The sequence below is a fragment of the Archocentrus centrarchus genome, chromosome 17, assembly GCF_007364275.1.
Source record: "Archocentrus centrarchus isolate MPI-CPG fArcCen1 chromosome 17, fArcCen1, whole genome shotgun sequence".
In the NCBI taxonomy this organism is placed as follows: Eukaryota; Metazoa; Chordata; class Actinopteri; order Cichliformes; family Cichlidae; genus Archocentrus; species Archocentrus centrarchus.
In genome coordinates this window covers 18,088,473-18,109,772 of record NC_044362.1, presented here as the reverse complement: position 1 = coordinate 18,109,772, position 21,300 = coordinate 18,088,473, and the positions used below count along the sequence as shown (strand labels likewise).

General features: G+C 43.1%; 1 protein-coding gene across 1 annotated transcript in view; it reads left to right on the top strand.

Moving 5' to 3' along the window:
* Positions 1-19,698, top strand: part of LOC115796335 (zinc finger protein 521) — an 88,576-nt gene extending 68,878 nt beyond the window's left edge. The window contains 3 exon segments of the mRNA XM_030752682.1: positions 2,836-2,967; positions 8,860-8,975; positions 19,312-19,698. Coding sequence (XP_030608542.1) covers positions 2,836-2,967; positions 8,860-8,975; positions 19,312-19,341 — 278 coding nt within the window. The 3' untranslated portion in view covers positions 19,342-19,698.
* Positions 19,699-21,300: the final 1,602 nt, after the last annotated feature.

Genomic DNA, 21,300 nt, shown 5'->3' with positions numbered 1-21,300 from the left:
GAGCAGTTCTCATCTAAAGGATTTTCTTAGGAGTGCAGAGGGACAGGGTGGTGGCAGTGGAGAACACCCGGGAGACTCTGAAACAGAGAGTGGGAGGAGGGAGAGGGAGAGATGAGGATAGAGAGAGAGAGCTGACAGTCCCCTGTGGCCCTGTAACTATATCCAGAGTCTGCTCCGTGGATAGAGAGGGGTGGGGGCTCACAGAGGGCCATGCTGATTGGGTAGCCCAAGAGAAGGGCTGGGGGAGCAACAGGAAGTGACCTCAGCCCAATGAGGCAGCTATAGGGGCGAGCAAGCTGACTTCCTCCCTTGGCTCTCACTAAGAAACAAGCTGCCAGCCTGATTCAACCCCTGTTACACTGCTGAATACAAACCCAGCCCTAAACAGGCTGCATTACAGGCACTAACAGAGAAGAATTTGCTCATGATAGACTCACACTTAAACCTCATTTGTGCTCTCAGTCTTCTATCGTTAACAATAAAAGATATTATGTATCAACAGTGACATTTTCTTAATGTCAGCAAATCATGTGAAAATGAATACTTTGACTCTACAATTACAAGTGTCGTTGTGGCCCAAAATCCTTGTAAGCATTGTGGCCCATATACTCTCACTAGAGAAACTGTTCAAAGGCATGAACACTGTTGGTTTTGATGACGGTAAGAAAAATACAGAACAAATTCCTGCCATATCCTTTAAATGTGAAACATTCTGATTCATTTATATCTGTCATTTTCACCTGACGCACCTGCTCACAGACATAAACACACACACACACGCATGCATGCAAGGTCAGTCAGGCAGGTGCAGAAGTTATCTGCATAATGAAGCAGGCCAGGTCTCCAAAGGGACCACATTGTGCACTAGGGTCAAATGAGGGCTGCACATATGGCAGAAGAACAGATCTGTGAATGCTGCAGCAAGGCTGACCTTAGTGTACACCGTCACACAGATAAGCAAACTGAATGGTGATCAAAGAGGACAGTGATCCTCTTGCACGGCTCCGTGGATGCGCTCGTGGCACCACCACCACCCCCCCCTTCCCCTCTTTCACTGATGCCTGCTGCTACACTCAGATGCACATGTAGGCTACAGAGTATCTCATCTGTCAAATGCATGATTGCAGAACACAGCATCAACTCTTTCCCTTTCAAACTACTATGAGCTGCTTTGATCAGCTTTTACCTTTTGCGAGACAGACATGCAGGAACGTAGTCTGTGAGCTTGTGCTGACGCACAACTTATAATTTGTTTTTAGGCTGCAGACATCATGTTATGGGATATGCAGAGTGAAAGAAGATTAAGAAAGAAAATGTTACAGTAAAAAGTGGAATGTGTACTGCATAGACCCCCCACTGTTTCTTTTGACACTGTAGGAGATGTTTTCATTCCCTTTTTATGAGGGGTTATTGGGTCACAGTTGTCTCTACTTGTCAATCAGTCCATATGTACAAAAGTTATTTTTACCAGTTTCAGCTTGAAATGTTTTTTTTTTTTCTGTTGGGGGGGGGGGGGGGGGGGGGGGGGGGGGGGGGTAAATCCCTTTTTGATGCACTCATATTTTAGAAATTATTACCCAATATTTTAAGTTATTTAAACAGCTTGTGATGTGACAAATGACTTTTTCGAATACTTCAAAGCAGAAAAAAAAATATTTTGGTGGTTAAAAAAGTGACAGTCAAGAAAGATACAAGTAGACTTTTAAACATTACAGATCCTAGGGTATCTTATGCATTCAAGGTGACTGTTTTCTTGAAAAGCAGAGGTTTTCAGATTACTTGTTTGCCAGAACTGCCTAAAGCACCTTCAACTAACCCTCTACCTGGATCCACCAGGAATCGAGCTCTGCACAGCTGTTTAGGTGGATTATGTATACATGCTTCTGGCACCCAGGGTCTATGTGGTGGGCACTGGGCTGTAGAGACCTGGGGATAAACCCTGGCAGAGTCCCAGAGGTATGCACCCCACCCCCTTGCTGTACAGTAGCAAGAGTTTGATAGAGCACTAGTCTGGACCCGTGGCAGAGAATATAGGCCTTTTATTGACACGCTGAAGATGGGCAGTTCTGTAAAAGTCTGAGTCAGCAGATTGTTGCGCCGCAAATAAATGTGCAGGTCTACCACAGTGACATTTATTTAAGCTATCACTGGCTGTGGCCGAGGTAGTCAAATGTTGATACAGGCGTTTGGGTATTTTTAAAGCCAAGAAGATAATCTGTTGTGCGTGTGAGCATGTTGTAAAGGAGAGCTGGGTACGTACACTGAAGAGGTGATGAGAGTCAAGATTTGGGACATAAAAGTAAGGTGTGAGAAGCTATTTTTCAATTTGTTTGGAGTTTTTTTTTTTTCCTTTGTGGGGGGGGGTGTCCTTGAAAAAATTATAATGACCCTCTGCACCATTTGAAATGACACTGACTTTGATTCACAGTCTGCGAAACACATATGACTTTTTCCTCCTCCATTTAGACTTCCATCAAATCTGTTTTAATTTGCAGATTTTTTTTTTTCATGTAAGTTGGGAAAAAGGAAAAAAAAGATGACACTCACTATGTTCAAAGTGCAAACCCTCATCTGAGTGATTAGGACCCCAGCTGGTCATCCAATTTATGCCTGATGGGAGCAGATCACACATTATATTTTTTTTTTTCCTCTTTGAGCCATGAAAACCACAGATACAAGAGTGCTGCTTCAAATTTGTTAAATTTATATTTCATGTTAAAAGGAAAAAAGAACAAGGAACAAGACAAAGTGAGATCTCTGCAGCTCTTCAGCCATTCATGCTCTGCTTATTTTGCTGATGGTTTTCTGCGTATTTTTGTTGTTTCTTCTCTACAGAGGAAGGATTGAACCATGAATGCAAGCTCTGCAGTCAGTCATTCGACTCACCAGCGAAGCTTCAATGCCACCTGATTGAGCACAGCTTTGAGGGCATGGGTGGAACCTTCAAGTGTCCGGTCTGCTTTACAGGTGTGTATTGTGCATGTGTTTGTGTGCATGCAAGCGTGTGTGCATCATGGAGTCTCAGCCCAGTGAACAGATAGAAAGATTCTAAAGTAAGTTTTTTTTCCGCACATGTAAACTTTTCAGACACATTTACATATTCAACAAATCTTCTTTCCTTGTTTTTTTTTTTTTTTTTTTCCCCCACTTTAAAGGCAAATGGGTTCTAAATGAGTTGGGAAAGGTCAATCAAGCAGGCCAGCTAAAGCTAAGAGCAGTTTGCTGCATGTGGATTTTTATTTAGTCAAATTGCCTCCAAATCAAGGCCAAAGAAGTGTCATGAGGTGAGAGGGGGAGAAAGAAAGGGAGCAGGGGGGAAGGCAGTGTGAGCTGAGGGGAGATGGGGGATTGAGGAGTGGGGAAAGAAAAGGAGATGTGCTAATTGTGGATGGCAGTGGTGCTGATAGCTGTAATGATCTCATCTGTCTCTGTGCGTGGAGGTGGAAGGACCGGACTCCTCCTGAGAGGATAGCGCCCTCCTTCAGTGTCAACAGGGTTAACTATCTCTATAATGAAATCTGCAAAGTCGTTAACTTCAGCTCTTCACTCTTTCTCCCATCTCAGCTCTTTACTCTTCCTAACACTTTTTTGGTCCTCAGCTCATTTCCCCCTCTTGTGCTTCCTGTAACCCCCCATCCACCCATTGCACAAAAACTAATTTGTCTCTCCTTCACTTGTTACATCAATTAACATCATTAGTTCACATTTTGCGCTTTGCTCAAAGTTGTTTTCTCATCTTTTTACCTCCCGATCCACCTCGCATCGCCGCTCCTTATTCGTTTTCCTCCTTTCTCTCCACTCCCCGCCCTCTGGTCTGCTCCACTTCTCTCATTGCTGTTTTGGCCTTATCTCTCTTTTAGGAGAGGCCTATTGATATTTCCCCACCTCGAACCCCCCCTCCACCCCTCACAGGGGTCTGGGCATTTAATATACAGAGCATGCCTCCTTCATCTGAGCCTTCATTTTCCACCGCCGTCTTTGACAGACAGGTCCCCCTTCTCCCTCTGCGTCCATATCGATCACGGCGCATGAGAGAGAAGGATGCTGGGAGGGAGAGGGGAGGAGGGAGAGACAGAGTACACCCTCAGGACAGCGGTCGCAGTGCAGACAGACAGATGGGCGAAGGTCTATGGTAGTGGGGAAGGAAGGCTGTGGAGAGTATGGGATGAACTGAAAGGCCTCCCTCTGTTGGGGATGCAGGGGACAGGCAGACTGAAGTCAGAGCACTTGGAGAAAAAGGAGCAATTGAGAGATTGGCTGACAGCTGTCCTTGAATATATTTCTTCAAGCTGAGCCTGACATAAAGTAAAGAAAATACACTTGTTTAACACCCTAGTATAACTTGACTTATTGTCAGATAATGTACATGCAGATTTATTTCTTTTTTCTTGTGAGCTTGATTTAACAGATTTAATTCTTTGTTCTCCTCTTTCACTACATATAGAGTAGTGGAAGAGTCAGTCACAACCTTTACATTAGTAGCAACATGCAAATTATGTTAAGAAACAAATTGAAAGAGCAAGAATAATTTGATGGAAATGCAAAACTTTTAATAAAAAAATTGTGAGTTTTATAAAATAGTAGTAAAGTATATAAAAAAAAAGTCAGTAACTTTAAGTGATTTACTGGCATTTAATGGAACCCGCAGAAGGTATTTAAATTTAGCACTGAAGTACTTTTGTTGCTTTAAAAGAAAATAGTTGAGGTGGTAAGGATGCAAATTTCAAATTTCCCTAAAAAGAGCCACGCAAAGCTAATTAAAGTATATACAAAGTACTTAAGAGTTGTCTGAAAAATGTATTTAAGTACAAAATACACAAAAACATATGTAGAATTATGATATACATACATTGCAATACAAAACTTATGTATATGTGGCTACTTGTCCAAAGTAATTTTTAACTGTTAGGTAGTTTAATCTACAACAATGCATTACATAATTTAAGATTACCATATGATTCATGTATAAAGTTTTAATATACAAATATATATATTATCTAATAATAGTGGTAAATGAAACAGTGACAGTCACATAAAGTACATTAAAACAATACTTAAGTGCGTTACCAAATAGACTTGGGCACTTTTTTTTACTTCTGGTCATGAAACTGTTTATTTTTCATAGGCCACTTTCTCAAATCTACCATTTTTGTTTGCACCATTTCAAAAACTGTATTTGCATATTAAAAGGATTCCTATTTTAGGCGTAATGACTCGGAACATAAAAGCAAAACTTTGATCAAACTAGGAGGTGGCAGTGATAGTCGCTGGGTTATTGAGTTCACTTGATTAACAAGGTTACTCTGTGTTTAAAAGATCATTCCCCCCTTGATGCCCATGTTTCAGTTTGATCTTCCCCCATGTGACCTGAAAACGCAATGGGAGGTAGAGAATGAATGTCATTCTTTGACACACCTGATTACTCTCGATCCACACCAATGGGAATGGTGAGAGGACAAAAAAAAAAAAAAAAAATCACACCACAAACCAGACCGGCGCAAAGTATGGGGGAAAAGTAAGTTGTAGATGGTGGATGAGGCGAGACAAAATAGAGGAGAAAAGGAGACAAAACTTAGAGGAAACTGAGAAGGTTGCAACTGGCAAGTTTGGATGTGAGATGAAAGGAGGGAAGTGGAGGAGGAAAAGAGAGCTGTGTAGGGGAGGGAGGGTAAATGGAGAGAGGTCCATAAGCCCCTGGATGATGAGAGAGAGGCTGACTCTCCCAGGACAGATTTGACAGGTTTCAGAAGTGGGGGAGCCTGCAGCTAGAAGTGTCTGCCTGCACCCTTAGGAGCAGTAGTGAGGGCTGGTGTGGAAATTGTGATTGGGAATATGTGCTTAAGACAAACAAAACAGAAGAAAGTGTGCCTGATGAAAGTCCCCTGTATGTGTGTGTGTGTGTGTGTGTGTGTGTATACGTATACACTTTTCTTTTACTTATGTCACAGCGTGAAGTACAAACTTGAAAAACTAGAGAACGCGCTGCTTCAGAATCCACACGAGTCTGACAACTACAGTAGTTTAATTAGGTTTTTTTTTTTGTTTAGTTGCTGCACATGTTCTGCTGGTTCTTGATGTTAGAATTATGACATCTTACTAGCAGAAACAAATAGAGACACGGGCTTAGCCTTTACTCAAAATTTCAGAGGTATCGGCTTGTAGCTCCAAATCAACTTACACAGCCGACTTGTTTGTGTTGCCTCAAAAAGTCTCGTATCGGCCTCTGCATTGTGAATCCTTGGATTAAGCAGAAACCAGTACATGTAGGCTAGATGAATAAATAAATGAAAAGGAGAAAGAGGGAAAAAAGGATAAACTTATTTTTCCTCTCTGCACAAACAGCTTAGTATTGGTGCAGTGCAGCCTGCAGAGAGCACCACCCTGCCAAAATAAAGATGAGCTGGGGCCTGTAGTAAAGGAGACGTCTGCCATGGGCGGCCCCTGAGATCTAATCAGAGGGCTTAATATCCCCCACAGCGAGGAGACCTTGGCCCCTCAGCCCCCTCAGCCCTGACACCCCTGACGCCCAACCCGGCTCAGCGCTCTGTTCAGCTCTGCTCTGCGTTGGCTCCACAGCCAACAAACTCCACAAAGTTCTCTCTTTCTCTCCCTCGCTCTCCCCCTCTCTCCCTCGCTCATACTCAGCAGGGAGAGACACAATGGGCAGCCACTGATCCTGTTTGGATGTGGTTTTGGATTATTTCTTCCTTGTTTTTCTATGTCCTCATTTTAAACCCTCTAGGAAGACATGCCTGTGTTCCTCCTCTAAATGGGCAATGCAATGGCATATTTTATATCTGACTCATGCTGCCAAATGCCAATGCAATGTCCCTCCATTGCCCATTTCAGATTATCCCTTTATTACACATTGCATGCTAATTTGAAAAAAACAGCGATGAAGACAAAGGCTCTAAATTTGAACCCTGCTGTTAATTAAATGTTTACCACAGTATATATTAGTTACTGCTGATTCTTGCAATCATCTTTAGTAGACAGAAATATAGCGCACGCCCTTTAAGATGTCAAAACAGAGCTGTATGAATTAGCAGAAAAGTATTTATTGGACTTACAGTGCCATTAAAACATTTTGGGCTGCGGTGCTTTAAATCAGCTGTCACTTCCAGCTTGTGTATAAATGACTGCCAAGCTATAAATTGATAAATGCACTGCTGATTAAATGTAACTCTTACTGGAACTGAACCAGAAATACATGTAAATAGCAAGAAACAACTAACTTGACATCTCAGTTGTGTTTGGCCCTATTGTACAGTATTTGAAGGCCCCCCAAGTCTCAAATCCATTTTTATTTTTGCTGTATTGACTTTTTCCTCCTCTAGCCAAAGACATAATGAAGGCTTCCTGCAGCTGCTGTGACCTGTTTCTGTACAGTATATGCAGACAAAACACAGCTAAAGAAATAGGCTATTGTTTATCAGCACATTATTTTTCCTTTCCAAGCGTGTATTCCCCACAAAGAAAATTGTCATCGTTTTTGGAGCATAACAGAGGCACAAATGTGCATGATAGCCGAGGCCTTAACCTTGAGCGGTAATATTTTGTAACCAACTGTAAACGCAGCCGTGTATCTGCAGTTATGTTTATCCTCATATTGCCGCAGCCATTAGTTTCAGAAATGGACCATGGAGTTGTTTGTCAATTAGAGGAGGTTTGTTCATTTCTGGTTAACATGCTGCCATGTTCCAGAGACAGCTGTCACCCAGGCATTAGCAGTCTGAAGGCATCATAGCACTGCGTCTGCTTTGGATCTAAACTTTTATTTCCCAGGTCAGGAGCGTGACATTCGATGCGTCTCAAGTCTATACAACTCAATAATTAATAACCACACTCTCACGTGAGCTCAAATTGGGACGCGTTGAAGTTACAGGGCCTTGCCACCAGGCCGAGGCAACACCAAAGCCATCGCCAACAGACACCTCACCTTTTGTGGCTTTGCCCCCCCCCTCCTTGTGGCTCTCGGTGCATGCATTAGAAGAAAAGTTATTTCGAGCTCTAAGAAATTCAAATGAAGCCCCACACATGCTAACTTTTCCAGAGCATCCAGACCTTTGAGATTAGACAGCCATACTTAAAGCACAGGGGTCTGGGATAACAAACTGCATGTTTGAAGTGCTCCTTAGAGAATGCAGACACACACACACATAAACCCACACACATGCCAGACACACAATAGCATCCCCCTTAGCATCTCATCGTGGACTATGGCTTAATTAAAGCACAAATGTATGGTATATGTTTTAAGTACCAGCAAGTTGTGTGTTTCCATGATGGTGACTGTAGTCTGCATGAATAAATAGTGCAACACCATGAATATTTATACTGTCAATATAATTAGCGATGTAGACTAATGGAGGCCATGTTTTGCACTTGAAGCCATGCCAATTTTTGCGGTTGTTTATTTTCTGGCTTGTTGTCCCCACAGTAGCGCTAAATAAAGAGCACGGTTATTCTCAAAACATTATGCATCCGCTAGTTCTAGTGCCATGCGTATGACCACTGTGGCTTTACTGTTAACACCTAAATTGTTCTCTGTTTTTTTGTGCTTCATAGTGCATTCATTTGTTTGTAATTGCATTATTTTTCTTGTTATTTGACATAGTCTGCTTTTGATTTTTATTCAGGCTAATGCACTCACGATGTCGCCTCGAAGCAGGCAACAACACCCTTCTTTAATTTAGTCCCATCAATAATAAGAAGCAGCGAAAAAAAAGGGGGGGGGGCATTTTGTGAAGCAGTATGCCGTTTAAATATTTCATATACATTTCAAACTAATGCTAATATTTATCAATTTCTTCTCCACCCTCCCAACCCCACCTCTTACCTCGCCATGTATGTGAGCAGTGTTTGTCCAGGCCAATAAGCTCCAACAGCACATCTTCTCTGCCCACGGACAGGAGGATAAGATCTATGACTGCTCACAGTGCCCGCAGAAGTTCTTCTTCCAGACAGAGTTACAGGTGAGCCTTGGGCTGAGGGGGTGGGGGGGAGCTAAAGGGGCCTCTAGCAGAAACTGTGACTGCTAATCACACATGACAGCTTAACAAACACTAAACACCGCTCACAGCACTCTGGTTATCCCCTCCATCCCGGCTGGGATGAGAGACTCAGAAGGAATTATTTCAGTCCGTTTCCAAAACTCATTTGTGATGTGCAGATATGATTTGATTTGCTTATTAGACCAGCAGAGCACTAAAATATCTGGAATTAGAGGATTAGTGGAATGTTCGTTTTTGAAGAGGTAATTGCATACGGTGCAGAGGCAAAAACACAGTTGAGTCAATATGCCTGCATCTCCCCTCCTAATCACAGAGGAGGCCTCGTGGCTAAATATGAGCTTTGTCCTCTGGGAGACCGTATCTGCCCTTCAACAAAGTTAGTAGTTGGACTTATGAACTCGCAATGTTAGAGAGATAATCCATTTTCTAGCAATCTTTTTCCATGGTCCTTGGAGAACCTGAAAAAATGAAACAAACCTTATTATATTATTTCACTGTGGTGGTGCTTTCAAGCAGCTCTGTTTTGTTTAGGGGATTCTTTATCATACACATGGCACACGTCTAATATCCAGATTTTTTTCCTCTTACCTTTTGAAACTAAATCATTAAAATATGAGCAGTCTTAAAAGAACACTGTGCTCAGTGTAATCACTGAAACTATTTTAATTCAACTTAAAATGCTAAGAGAACCCAGTAGCCCCTGACCACGTCCTCTACGTGCATCTATTTGAAACTTGGATTAGCAGCACCGCGTATTAGCTGGTGGAAATATCCGGGGCTTGGCTGCCGATTGATCGGCAATGATTTTCATATTGAGATTCAGGTTGTAAACACAGAGGTGTGTGTCTGCCAGGAGGAAGGTGAATGCGATCATTATCTGCTGGTCATTTGAGCACGCAAACATGAATAAAACAAGTCCTGATCCGCCGACATGCAACTCCACTGCAGAGAAGATTATTTAACAAAGCTCATACTCCACCAAACTGCCAATGTGGAAACCTTTCATTCACTTCAAGCTCTGCTATTTATCACATTTTCATCTCTCATTGGTACAAATGTTCTCTATATAGCAAGGGTTGTAGCAGGTACCTGTAAACAATCTCAAATAACCTGGGGATGTTTTCCTACTTTTTTTGTCTGACATTTTTTGGAATGAAGTGATCTCCACCTCCCGGAGGTGATGTTTCATGCATGATTATATTGTTTTACTCTGTGTGAAGAGACAAGAGCAGAACATGAAAGACCTATGGCGCTCTCTTGTGAAACAGGGGGTTATGAAAGGAGAGAAGGAATGAGCTTGGGGGATAAGACGATCATTATGCTCACCCTGTGCCATGCTCTAAAGGCAGTCCCATGTGTTTGCATGCTCACAGTCTCAAACACATATGTAGTACATATAGATACAAGTATGTGTACTATTTCTTATGCTAAACAGCTGCTTTTTGTTTGTGTGTATATACCATGGCCAACTCATATCTTTAAGTAATTTTTTTTTTAATTAGCAGGAAAATCATGAATTTAGTAATGTTGGATTTGCTGTGTCTACAGTTAAAACCTTACAAACAGTGCAGGTTAGAGGCTTGTTTTTTAGTTGCTGTTTGTTTACAGTTGCCATTTCCCATGCATCACACTTCAAAATGTCTCACTGACATAGGGCAGTCGTTTGTCAGTCTGTCAGAAGTGGAGCTGTCTTCCAGCAGCAAGAGCTCTCTCTCTTTGCCTGGTCTTGAGTTTGGAGTTTCTCCCTATTTCTGCCTGACACTCTGGCCCACTCACCGGCTGCCTGGGCTCCTCATCTCTCACAGTAGTCGGAGGGGTCAAAGGGCCAGTGCAAGCTGGGAGAAGGAGCGGCGAGAGGGAGAGCTGCCACGGCAGGTAAAGGGAAGCAGGAAAGATATTTTATTAATTTGCTGCTGAGATCCTGAAACAGACCAAAGGCTGTGACAGGTATCCAGTGCACCACTCCACATCATCCCCCACCACCTCCCCCTGTGAACTCTACCCTGCAAGGGGCTAGCCAATTTTCGCCAGCCTGTCGAGATGGATGATGGGAGAGCATCCGTCTAATCAGCCCTCCTAGGACCCCCCGCCCAGCCACCCCCCTCAGATCGGCCAGATTGACTGACTCCTGGGCCTGTGTGCCCCAGAATCCATATTCCAATGGAGAATAATCTCTCTTTCTCTTCCTCTCCTTCCCTCCATTTCTCCATTTCTCTCAAAAAAATAAGCTGTGAGATGCATAGACCACCGTTCCCTTGGAAACTCTCCAGAGGACTCCCCTCCACCATCACAAACTCTCACACAGCCTCCACCCTGCGCATCCCTTTCCCTCAAATATGGAGCAGTCTAGATATTTCATGAGGTGCTGATAGGGAGGGCAAAGAGGCTGGCTGTGCAGTGCTCTCTCTGACCCTCAACTTCTGCCCACCCCTTGAGCAACAAACAGACAGAGCTTCACTACAGCATATACTCTCACCAAAATAAGATCCACTCTCTTCCCATTACTGCTGTCCCCTTTTGAGAAAAAATGTCCCTGGGTTCTAGTAAAGGCCATATTGCAATGTGAAACTTAATAATGAACTTCCTTTTCCCTTCATGTTGCCGTCAGATACAGTAGCTTTTCACATCGCAGAAAGAACTGAGCCACTGACAATGCTGCTAGGCTGGATTAATTAGCCAGATTCATTAACTGATGGATGCGCAGTATTAGCCACAGCTTAAATCTGACATTTCTCTGAGTGCAGTTCATTTGTGAAGAAACGCACAAGTTCAGCTCTTGCACCGCAGTATACTGGAGGGCTGCAATCATAAGATTCTCTCCCAATGATCTCAATTTCTCCAAAGACAAGACAATGAGGCTGAAGTTACACAACAGTCAAGATGACATTTTCTGCGTGAGACTCCCTTGTTCCTTTTAAGCTGGGTTGTCTTTGCTCCCTCCATCCTCTGGTTTCATTATCATTCTTTGGAAGTGACATGAGATTTTAAGTCATGTGTTAAGTCGTGCCATGATCGACAGAGGAGTGGAAGGACTGGGATGCTGGATGACTTCTCCCTCTCCTCAGACGCCCGCAGGACACATACCTTAATTGGAGTGTCTTTTAAAAGGATTCCTTCAAAGACAATTCAAAGCTCCCTGGCCTTAATGAGTGCTGAAAGTGACAAGAGCACATCTGCATCATGTTCTACTTCCCCACACAAATGAGATTCTCCTCTCCCCGTGTGATACCCATTATTGCCAAGCTGTGTCCAATTCTGCTGTTTTAATTAAGCATATTTATAGGCTTCACGGTCACCAGGTCATTGTAAACAGCTATGTATGTCATAACATGTGTCCAGGATAGAAAATAGGGAGAGATGGACACTCGACAAAAAGAAAGGGGGTAGCGTAATAGATGGAAATAATTGTTGCCAGAGAAATCAGTGCAGCGTGTGCTTTATGCATTACAATGCAGCAAATGTCTGAAGTTGATTCTCTGAATGATGGGTCTTAAAAAAAAACAAAACAGTATTTTAGGTATTTATTTTCCTGCCTCCTTTTCATGAAGCATTCTTCAGTATGAAGCACAGAGACCTAATTCCCCAGAAGTTTTTCTTTCTTTTTTTTCTTATGAATTTTAAAATATGCCCTGAAAAAATGCCCTAACTGCCCCGAGTCCCAAACGTGCCGCAAAAAAAAAAAAGCAAAGCTTTGTGTGTTTGTCCCTAAGTGGTTCTCAAACACCAAATTTCCTCTAAATATCTTGATCTGCCAAGTGTGACAGCTCTTCACGCTTTTGAAACTTGCATATATATTTATATATATTTCCTTTCATATGACAACTTGTTTTCTTCTTCATCACCCCAGGTGCTCCGCATTCTGTCACCATTTCAAAAAAAAAAAGTTGCACTACAAAATAAAAGAACAAGGAATTAGGAAGAAAGTATGTGTGGCTTGTGAGGTGCCATCATTAATATTTTAGCTTATTTGTAATTGCACTGTACACACACACTGCACCGCACTGTAAATTAGGACGTAAACACTCTTAGACGACTAGTGATGTATCACTGGTGTTCTAGTTTTGTAGGTGGATCAGAATTAGACAGCATGACAGACCTAATGATCCTAAGAGGATATTCTCTTTCTCGGTGCAAGAGTATGTTTGTGTGTATACATCTGTGTGCGTGCTGTATGTATTTGTCTTTGTCTCCATCTCTCCCAGGGTCTGATATGTGCATGCAAACACAATGTCTGGAGGGAGACATGACAAAAACTCCCAGAAGCCTTTGAGCTGCTCTTTTTTTTTTTCCTTCCCTTTTTCCTCTGTTGCACCACTGGGGAAAGTTAAATCCAAACAAAAGAGGAGACGCTTGGTGTACTGTGCTAGAATCCATCACCGGATCTCTCCCTCAAACATGTCTCCTTTACTTTTCTTAGTTGACTTTTTCAGCAACTTTGATAAATACCATTTCAAGCGCATCCCAGGAAATTCACCGCAGGTTTAATTTACCCTCCGTAGCGATCTGATTTTTCAAGTATCCGTTATGAAGTTGATGTTAACAAAATGCAACAGAGGCCAAAACAAACAGCATTAGAACAATTATTCCCCATCGAATTTCACATTCACACATCAACAGCGAAGTAATTTGACTCTTCAGCTTCGGAAAAGTGCGGTGAATGGCACCAATTGTGGGTCAATTAAAAGTTTATTTTCCAATTCGCTCCTCTATTTTGTTGGGAAAACATGAGAGCGCAGCTCAACTGTTGCCTTCTCATAAAAGCATGCGAGTGCAAGAGAAAATATAGTCCTCAAATAAATCGCTGCATCTGTGAAGTGGCATGCCTACTGTAGCAGCACTGAAGAGGCGGTGGGGGAGGGGGGTGCGGTGGCGCTCTGTAGTATCCCTAGTCAAAGTCTGTCCCTGACTGAAGTGGTTAAATGTGAAAGTAATTGTGTTTTGTTTCTGGGACTGACATGTGGAACCCCATGGACCCCATCTCCCTCCTAGTGACAGGCAGAGATCCTCCCCCCTCGCTCTGTCTAATTAGAGGATGTAGCCCAGGGCTCATGTCCCAGGAAGACCCATCCCCCTCCCAAGATGGCTCCCCTAAGAAAGCCCTTAATTGGGTTCTTTAGTCATAGTCTTCATTTTGGCTGGAAAGGCATCTGTGTGTTGCTATCACCTCAGAATACAGTTTGTATCGCTCTCTTGTGTTTCTTTTTTTTTCGTTCTCTCTTTTTCTGCCTCTTGCTGGCCCTCTTTCTATTGCTTTTCCTCTCTCCCCTCTCCCCTTCTCCCACTCTCTCCTCACTTAATGAGGCCCCATAATAACACAGCAGTTGTGCAGTTGTTTTGCTACCTCAGTCAAACAGCGGGATCACTGCATAGTGTGTTTCTAGTACCATTCACTTGTCTACTTAGACAGGGTAATGAGTATCATTTGGTGCTACAAAGCACCAGCTCACAAAAAGGGTGGTCAGTCATCTCCAGTTACACCTCAGAAGTATTTGGTTGGGGTAGTTAGACCTCTAATCAAAGCGTTCTCGAACATTATGGATTTATTATATATTTTTACAACCGTTCAGTGTGAAAATGACTCACGTGGAAGACGCTGAAATCCATTGCTGTTGTCAAATCCACCCTAGTCTTTTGCTGTTACTGTATGACTATGACTCCCCGGGCACCTCACTTCAAACAAGACAGTCTGTTACCAAGGAGACCAGGCCGGTTGTGGCATAACAGTGTTTGGGGTCAACCTTCCCTACGGCCTGATAAGTGATGACTGTGGAGAATGCCAACTGCTGTATTATTTATTTATTTGATTGTGTTCTTCATTGGCTAAACTAGCCAGCAGTAAGCCTGGCCTGAGGTCAAAGCAGGAAAGGATTACTCCCTCAGTGGACTGGTCAACAGTAGAGAATGCACAAAGGGAGGACTGAGTCAATACTGGGCCGAGTTCAACACACCATTAAAGATCAAGAAGGAATAGAACGCTCCTGTCTATCCCCACGGTAGTTTTGAACAGCGAGAAAACATTTTACGCCGCAGCAAAGTGTGAATTGCAACCGCAAAATCACAGAGGAAACAGAGCGGCCGTTACTGATCGAAGGCCACTGTACATCTCTTGGTCATTACACAAACATAAATGAGCCTAAATAAGCAGGTGATTAAATTCCTTAAAATCACTCTACAGTATGGAGGCTGGAAAGCAAATGCAGGTTCTTTGTTTTAGTATCATTTGGTGACATTCTCTCTTATGCCTTAATTAAATTCCTGAGTGATGACTACGGGTATGTGCAGGTCTCAGTGGTTCTGTGCGCACTCCCCATGCTCCAGATGCAGCTATGCAGACTTACTGCATGCCAGGCATGCGATGCAAGGCAGAGACTTTCATTCAGAGCTTCGAGGGGGATGTTTACAGTTTTGACTAGCTTTTAAATATTTCATCATAGATAAATAAAATCAGACGCTTCAGCTGCAGGTGTTAAATGGATGTGCTAAATGTAATAAATGGTTTCTTTAATCTGATCTTTAATCTCCACTGTTACTAACATTGATTTATGGATCGCTGCCAGACCGGCATGTCAGAGCATGTAAAGAAATGTTATAACTGCAAAATGTAAATGCGTTTTTTCCACCCTTTTATTAGAGCTTCCTTTCTCATTACTAAAAATCATAGTAACGTTATCAGTGTTTTCCAGCTGCATTTCTTCCTACCATTGTATGGATTAATAATACAGTAATTATGCTGCTACTGTAAATGTAATTTTATTATGAACTTATTAAGTTAATAGCTTATTAGCAGTAGTTAAGACATGTAATTATAGGTCAGTTACATTTCCAGTGTGTATTTTTTGCGGGCGACATAATGCGACAGATTCCAGTCTATTCGCTAGTCAGCTCTGCACAATGCTTTATTTGTTTGAGAAGCCTTAAATAGGCCATAGCTTATAAAGTCATTATTGTTCGCTCAGCTCTCTAACCACTCAATAAAGCCTGGGTTTTAATGTTACACGCTGGATAACACCAGGTAGACGAGCAGATACAATGTACTTAACATGTGCTCAGCAGGTATTAACATTATGCTAATCAAACATTGTTAGCTTTGTGATTAAGCTTTACATCCTCTCTCTGTGATGTTGGGCAATCTGAAGATTGTCTTTAATACAGCAAGATCAGATGAAAGAGAGAATGTGTCTGCTAGTCCACTGGCCTTCTCTGCAGAGCTGATGTAAGAGATGCACCTCTGTTGCCTCACTGGAGACCGGGTGCTATCGATGGAGACCAGAGCAATGGGGAACGACATAAAGAATGATTAGTTAATAAATCAGCTCCTTAGCCTACTTGCTCTTTCCCAGTCTCTGCTCTTCCCCAATCGTTCCCCATTTTTTCTCGCCCTCTCCTTCTTTGCAGCAGTGTTAAATTCCTAAGACATGTTGCACCTGTTTGCATGGGTACACAAGACCCCTGCCGGGTGTTCTCCCTTCTCTTCCACTACCCCTGAGGGCGTTGCAGTAGGGTGATGTAATAAGATGAAAGTGGTGGTTTAACGGTGGCACGGAGTCGGTGAGAGAATGGGAGAGTAGAAGAGGCTCGCTCCGAGCCAGTGCAGCCAGTGCTCATAAGGGAGAAGCGGGTGCGCATTATTGATTAGTTCAAAATTTAATTTAGTGGAGAATTGACTGCTATGGTTTACCTGAACACTGCTGGTAACTGGGCCCTGCAGCAGGCCTGTGTGGCCAGCAGGTGGTTGAAAGGATCGAGGAGGAGATTAAGGGTTGGATATAAGGGAAGGAAATGGATGATAAGGGGAATGGCAGAGTTTCAGGGGGAATAGGCTGGCATTGAAGGAGGGAGTTAAGATGAGAGCTAAAAGGCTTAATGGAGGGCATCTAATCCTAAATTGCAGTGATTCTAGTGTGACACCATTAGTGACATCCTCTTTCCTAGGGCAGTGGACATTTTGGTCATTTTGATGTGCATTATGTGTTTGTCTATGTAATGTGACATTCGTTGCAATGCACCGTGGGTATTTTACTTATCCAACACTTGTGCAGAGGCACTTGAAGAACTTGACAAGGATGAAGACTGGAAAGTGAATTTTCACCCTCCCTCCCCACTCCCTCCCTTCCACCTTCCGCACTCATACACAGAACAGTTTATAGCTACTCTGCGGAGTTCAGTATCCACAGAGATAAAGGTATCAGTTTCATTTTCTTTTAATGTTTTTTTTTTTTTCCTCTCTCCCTCTTTTCCCTTTAGTCTGCATGGCTGCCACAGCCACTGAAGTCGTTTAACACCGTCCTTGAGAAAGCCCTCAGTGAGAAAACTCCTGGCATGTTTAAGGAAAAGGTAGAATGCAGTGTGTGTCAGACAGAGCTGGGACATGCAGAGGGGGGAGCCATTCCCCAGAGGGGTTATTTTCCCCTCTAATAGCTGTTACGAGCCCTACATTATATCCAAGGAGCTACATTCCTTTGGGGTCCACAGACTCACACACACGCATACACCTAGACGCACTGGCACACTCACACAAAGGCATGCACACTCAGTTGAGCACAAATTTTCTCTCTGTGTTTCTCTCTTTCACATACACACACACACACACACACACACACACATGCAGGCACACACACTCAGTTCTAGCCGCTTTGCTCTCCCCGTGTCAATATCCTGCCATTTGAAGTCACGTACTGCAGGGGCTTCTGGGAGTCGCTGAGGAGCCAGGCTGACGGGTAATGGGCCGCATTCATTAATAAGGTTGCCGTGCTCCTGTCCCTCCTCAGCAACGCCAAGGATGTCTTCACCGGGGGGTAGGGGGTTGGTGGAGTGTGAGGAGGGGGAGGAGGTGAGGTGAGGAGAAAGAGAGAGAGAGAGAGAGAGAGAGCATCCCGTTGGGAGTCTCCTCCCAGACTCACTTAAAGGAGCTTTATTTCAGCAAGAGAGGAAAGATGGAAGCAAAGGAGCTGTCCGGAGCCGCCTCTCTTTAAAAAAGGGAGCGCAGGGCCCAGGTGAGCTACACTAACCCGTACAGGGGTCACAATCCTGTTCCCCGTCAAACAGCTTATTACCCCACCTGTCGGGAAGTAATCGCCCTAGCTGAAAGGAAAGCTGTCGAGGCGTTTAAATGCTTTATATGGAGGGAGCTGAAAGGGTAAAGAGGGAAGGAATGAATGCAAGGGGGCTAATAGTCGTTCCCCACAGCTGCCCGAGGGATTCTGCACCAACAGGACTGAAGGTGACTGCTTTGGTAAACCTTCAGACTGAGGTTTGCAGTAATCATTTTCAGTTGTTTGTTATATATTAAGCAGTATAAATGTAATTTCACATACTTTAATTGCGCATTTGTGTGCCTGTGTGCAAGAAAAAATGTATGCATGCACCGAGGTGCGTGCATGCGTGCGTGCATCCGCGCACGTGTGTGTGTGTGTATTTGCGTGTGTGCATGCGTAGTGATGTCTCTGTGACAGGTGTGTCTAGTCCATGCCAGTTTAGAGAGTCCAAGGCTGTGTTTTAAACAGAGCACAGCAAGTGGGGCATGTAGTTTGCATTAAAGGGATTAGCAGTCACTTCAAAAGATGACCTGGATTCAGCCCACCAGGGACACCAGTTACACACCCCCCTGGTCCACACTCCCTTTAAAGAACCTGGCACAGCTGCCCCACTACAACCACTCTTGACGGTCTGTGTGTGTGCTTGCATAATTTTGGAAGATACAGCCCAACAGTGTGATATTGTCAGCTTGTTATCCTGTCATAGTGAATTGTGCACAGTTAGAGAATTAAAGAAGTGTGGAGGATCAAATCTTCAGCGGCCTTATCTGCGTGTATTCTTCTTCTTTTTGTGCATGTACAACACGTTTAATGCACGTAGGCAGCAGACACACAGAACGCCAAGGATGATATTCCATCAGGTCTGTCAGTGTGTTATTATGGATTTGCTTTTGATTGGATAGGCGGGGTGGGATGTTATCGGTCAGTTGTCTTGTGTCTTTGTGATAGGCCGAGACGTAACTATGTTTGGTCCCAAAGCCGGCTGCTATTGATCCACAGACTGATTTGACTTCTTTGCAAGTTAATTGGACGCCGATGACGATGATATTCAAATGTCGAGATGATCAAAATGACAGTGTTTGTGAATCATAACATTTGAAAAGAATTGTAAGGTTTGAGAACATCCACAGCTGTGGAAGAAAGGTTTGTTATGTCTGTTTAATGAAAGGGAAGTAAAATTAAAACTTTTTTTGGTTAGTTTTTTTTTTTTAGCAGTGTGCGCGATCATAATGTTTTCCCTGTTTCTTTTTGTGTCCTTGCAGAACCACACGTTGACTCAGCACAGCAGCTAACATGGCAAAGCTCAGCGCCGTGGCCAAGAACAAGGATCACATGACGCACAGAATTATGTCTGACCGCCAATTACCGTCAGTGCAGTTTCCCACTGACTGTCTTGCACTGAAATTTTCAGTTACACCACAAGAAACCATGCCACAGCAAGAAAAAAGCAAAGCAAAGCAAAGAAAATAAAAGAAAGAGGGGGAAAGAACAAAAAAGAAACCTCTCAGTAGGCCTACTTTACTAACCATTATTTCAGAAATAAAGAAAAAGCCAACTTGTTTGTACATAGACTTCTTCATGTGTTGCTTAACTACAGCTATATTGCAATCTTATACAGTATTTGCCGATGTACAGTTCAAAATGTTTGTCCAAAAAAAAGAGAAGGGGGGGTGGGGGGGGGGGAGGATTCATTACATTGTCGGTCAGACTTGATGGGACTGAAGGAGAAACAGGGGGCCACTGAGAGCACAGGAAACTGTAGGAGCTGGCGAGTGTTGTCAGGAAGACTCTTTTCATCAGTGCCACTCCTACTGCGCAGTACGTCACTCTGTATCCTGACATGGTCAATCATTATTGGGTAAAAAAAAAAAAAAAAAAAAAAGCGGTTGATTCACCAGCATAGGCTGAAACCTTGTCTGTGTGTTCGTCCTAATATGGCTGCCAGAGGACCAGCTGTGAACTGTGGTGCGACTAATCTGCACTGCCTGTGCTGGAGTTCAGACGAGAGGTGAAATGGGAAAAAAAAATAAATAAAAAAAATCATCGCAGAGAACAGAAAAAAACAGGACAGAGGACAAGATGCTGATATATGCAAACGCAGTGACACAGATTTGGAAAAGGCTAGTTCCTTCTGCTGGCTCGTGAACAGAGGCGTGAAACTCCCATGTGGCTCTCAGAGCGTGGGGAAATCTCCAGCCCACTGATTCAACCTGTACATTTCTGTTATTAATGTTTACTGCTCGTTGAAGCCTGGAGATTACTGGAATATCTTTTTGTTTATGTTTTGTTATCTCTACTTTTTGTTTTTTTCACAATGGGGGAGTAAATCCAGTTGAATTTGGGATCATGAACGCTGAACACAATTTCGGTCCGTCTCGGGGATATACCGTGGTTGCAGAACTCTATCCCTGGCTCTCCTGGAGAGTGCCCAAGTGCTCCTCTTATTGTTTCTTTTTTTTTTTTTTTTTTTCTTTTGCAGTGTCCCATTGCTCTCTGCTCAAGCTGGAAGCCACTGTGGCATCATACACAACTTTAATCCATTCTGTTATGTAAATGTTTTGCATTCATTGAACCTGAGATGCACTTTTGTATGAAACTTTAATGTTTTGACATTTTGATCGAGAATTGTTCGTACGCAGTTTACAGGAAATCACCATCTCCTGCGGCAAAAAGACAGTTATCTCTGATGTTATTAAAATGTATTGTACAAATATGGAGTTCTGTATTTGGCAGACCTCGTTTTTTTTGTGTTGCACATGTGATGGAAATATTAAAAACTGTATGAGGAAATGGATTCTGTGTCCCTCCATCTTAACAGTCTGTGTGTGTGTGTGTGTGTGTGTGTGTGTGTGTGTGTGTGTGTGTGTGTGTGTGTGTGTGTGTGTGTGTGTGTGTGTGTGTGTGTGTGTGTGTGAGTGTGAAAACATAATTAACCCATCAGACAAGACCTATGACAGCATAAACAGGATCATCATCAAATGCTTATACTGCTTTTTTTTTTCTTCTTTTTTTTTTTCTTTTCCATTGTATCAAATTGCATCCTATTTTTCCTCCCTCCCTCGTGGCTCACACTAACGAACATCTGAGCATCTTAAGGGAGGTCTGTGTTATTAATGACTCCATTACCCATCACCCTGTGCGGTCCCATTCTACACACCCTTGTGCTGGGTCTATTTAGGGAGCCTCCAGCACTCCGGGGGACAGAGGAAAAGATTCTTCTGCCTTTGCCGAGTGGGACAAAATCCGTGCAA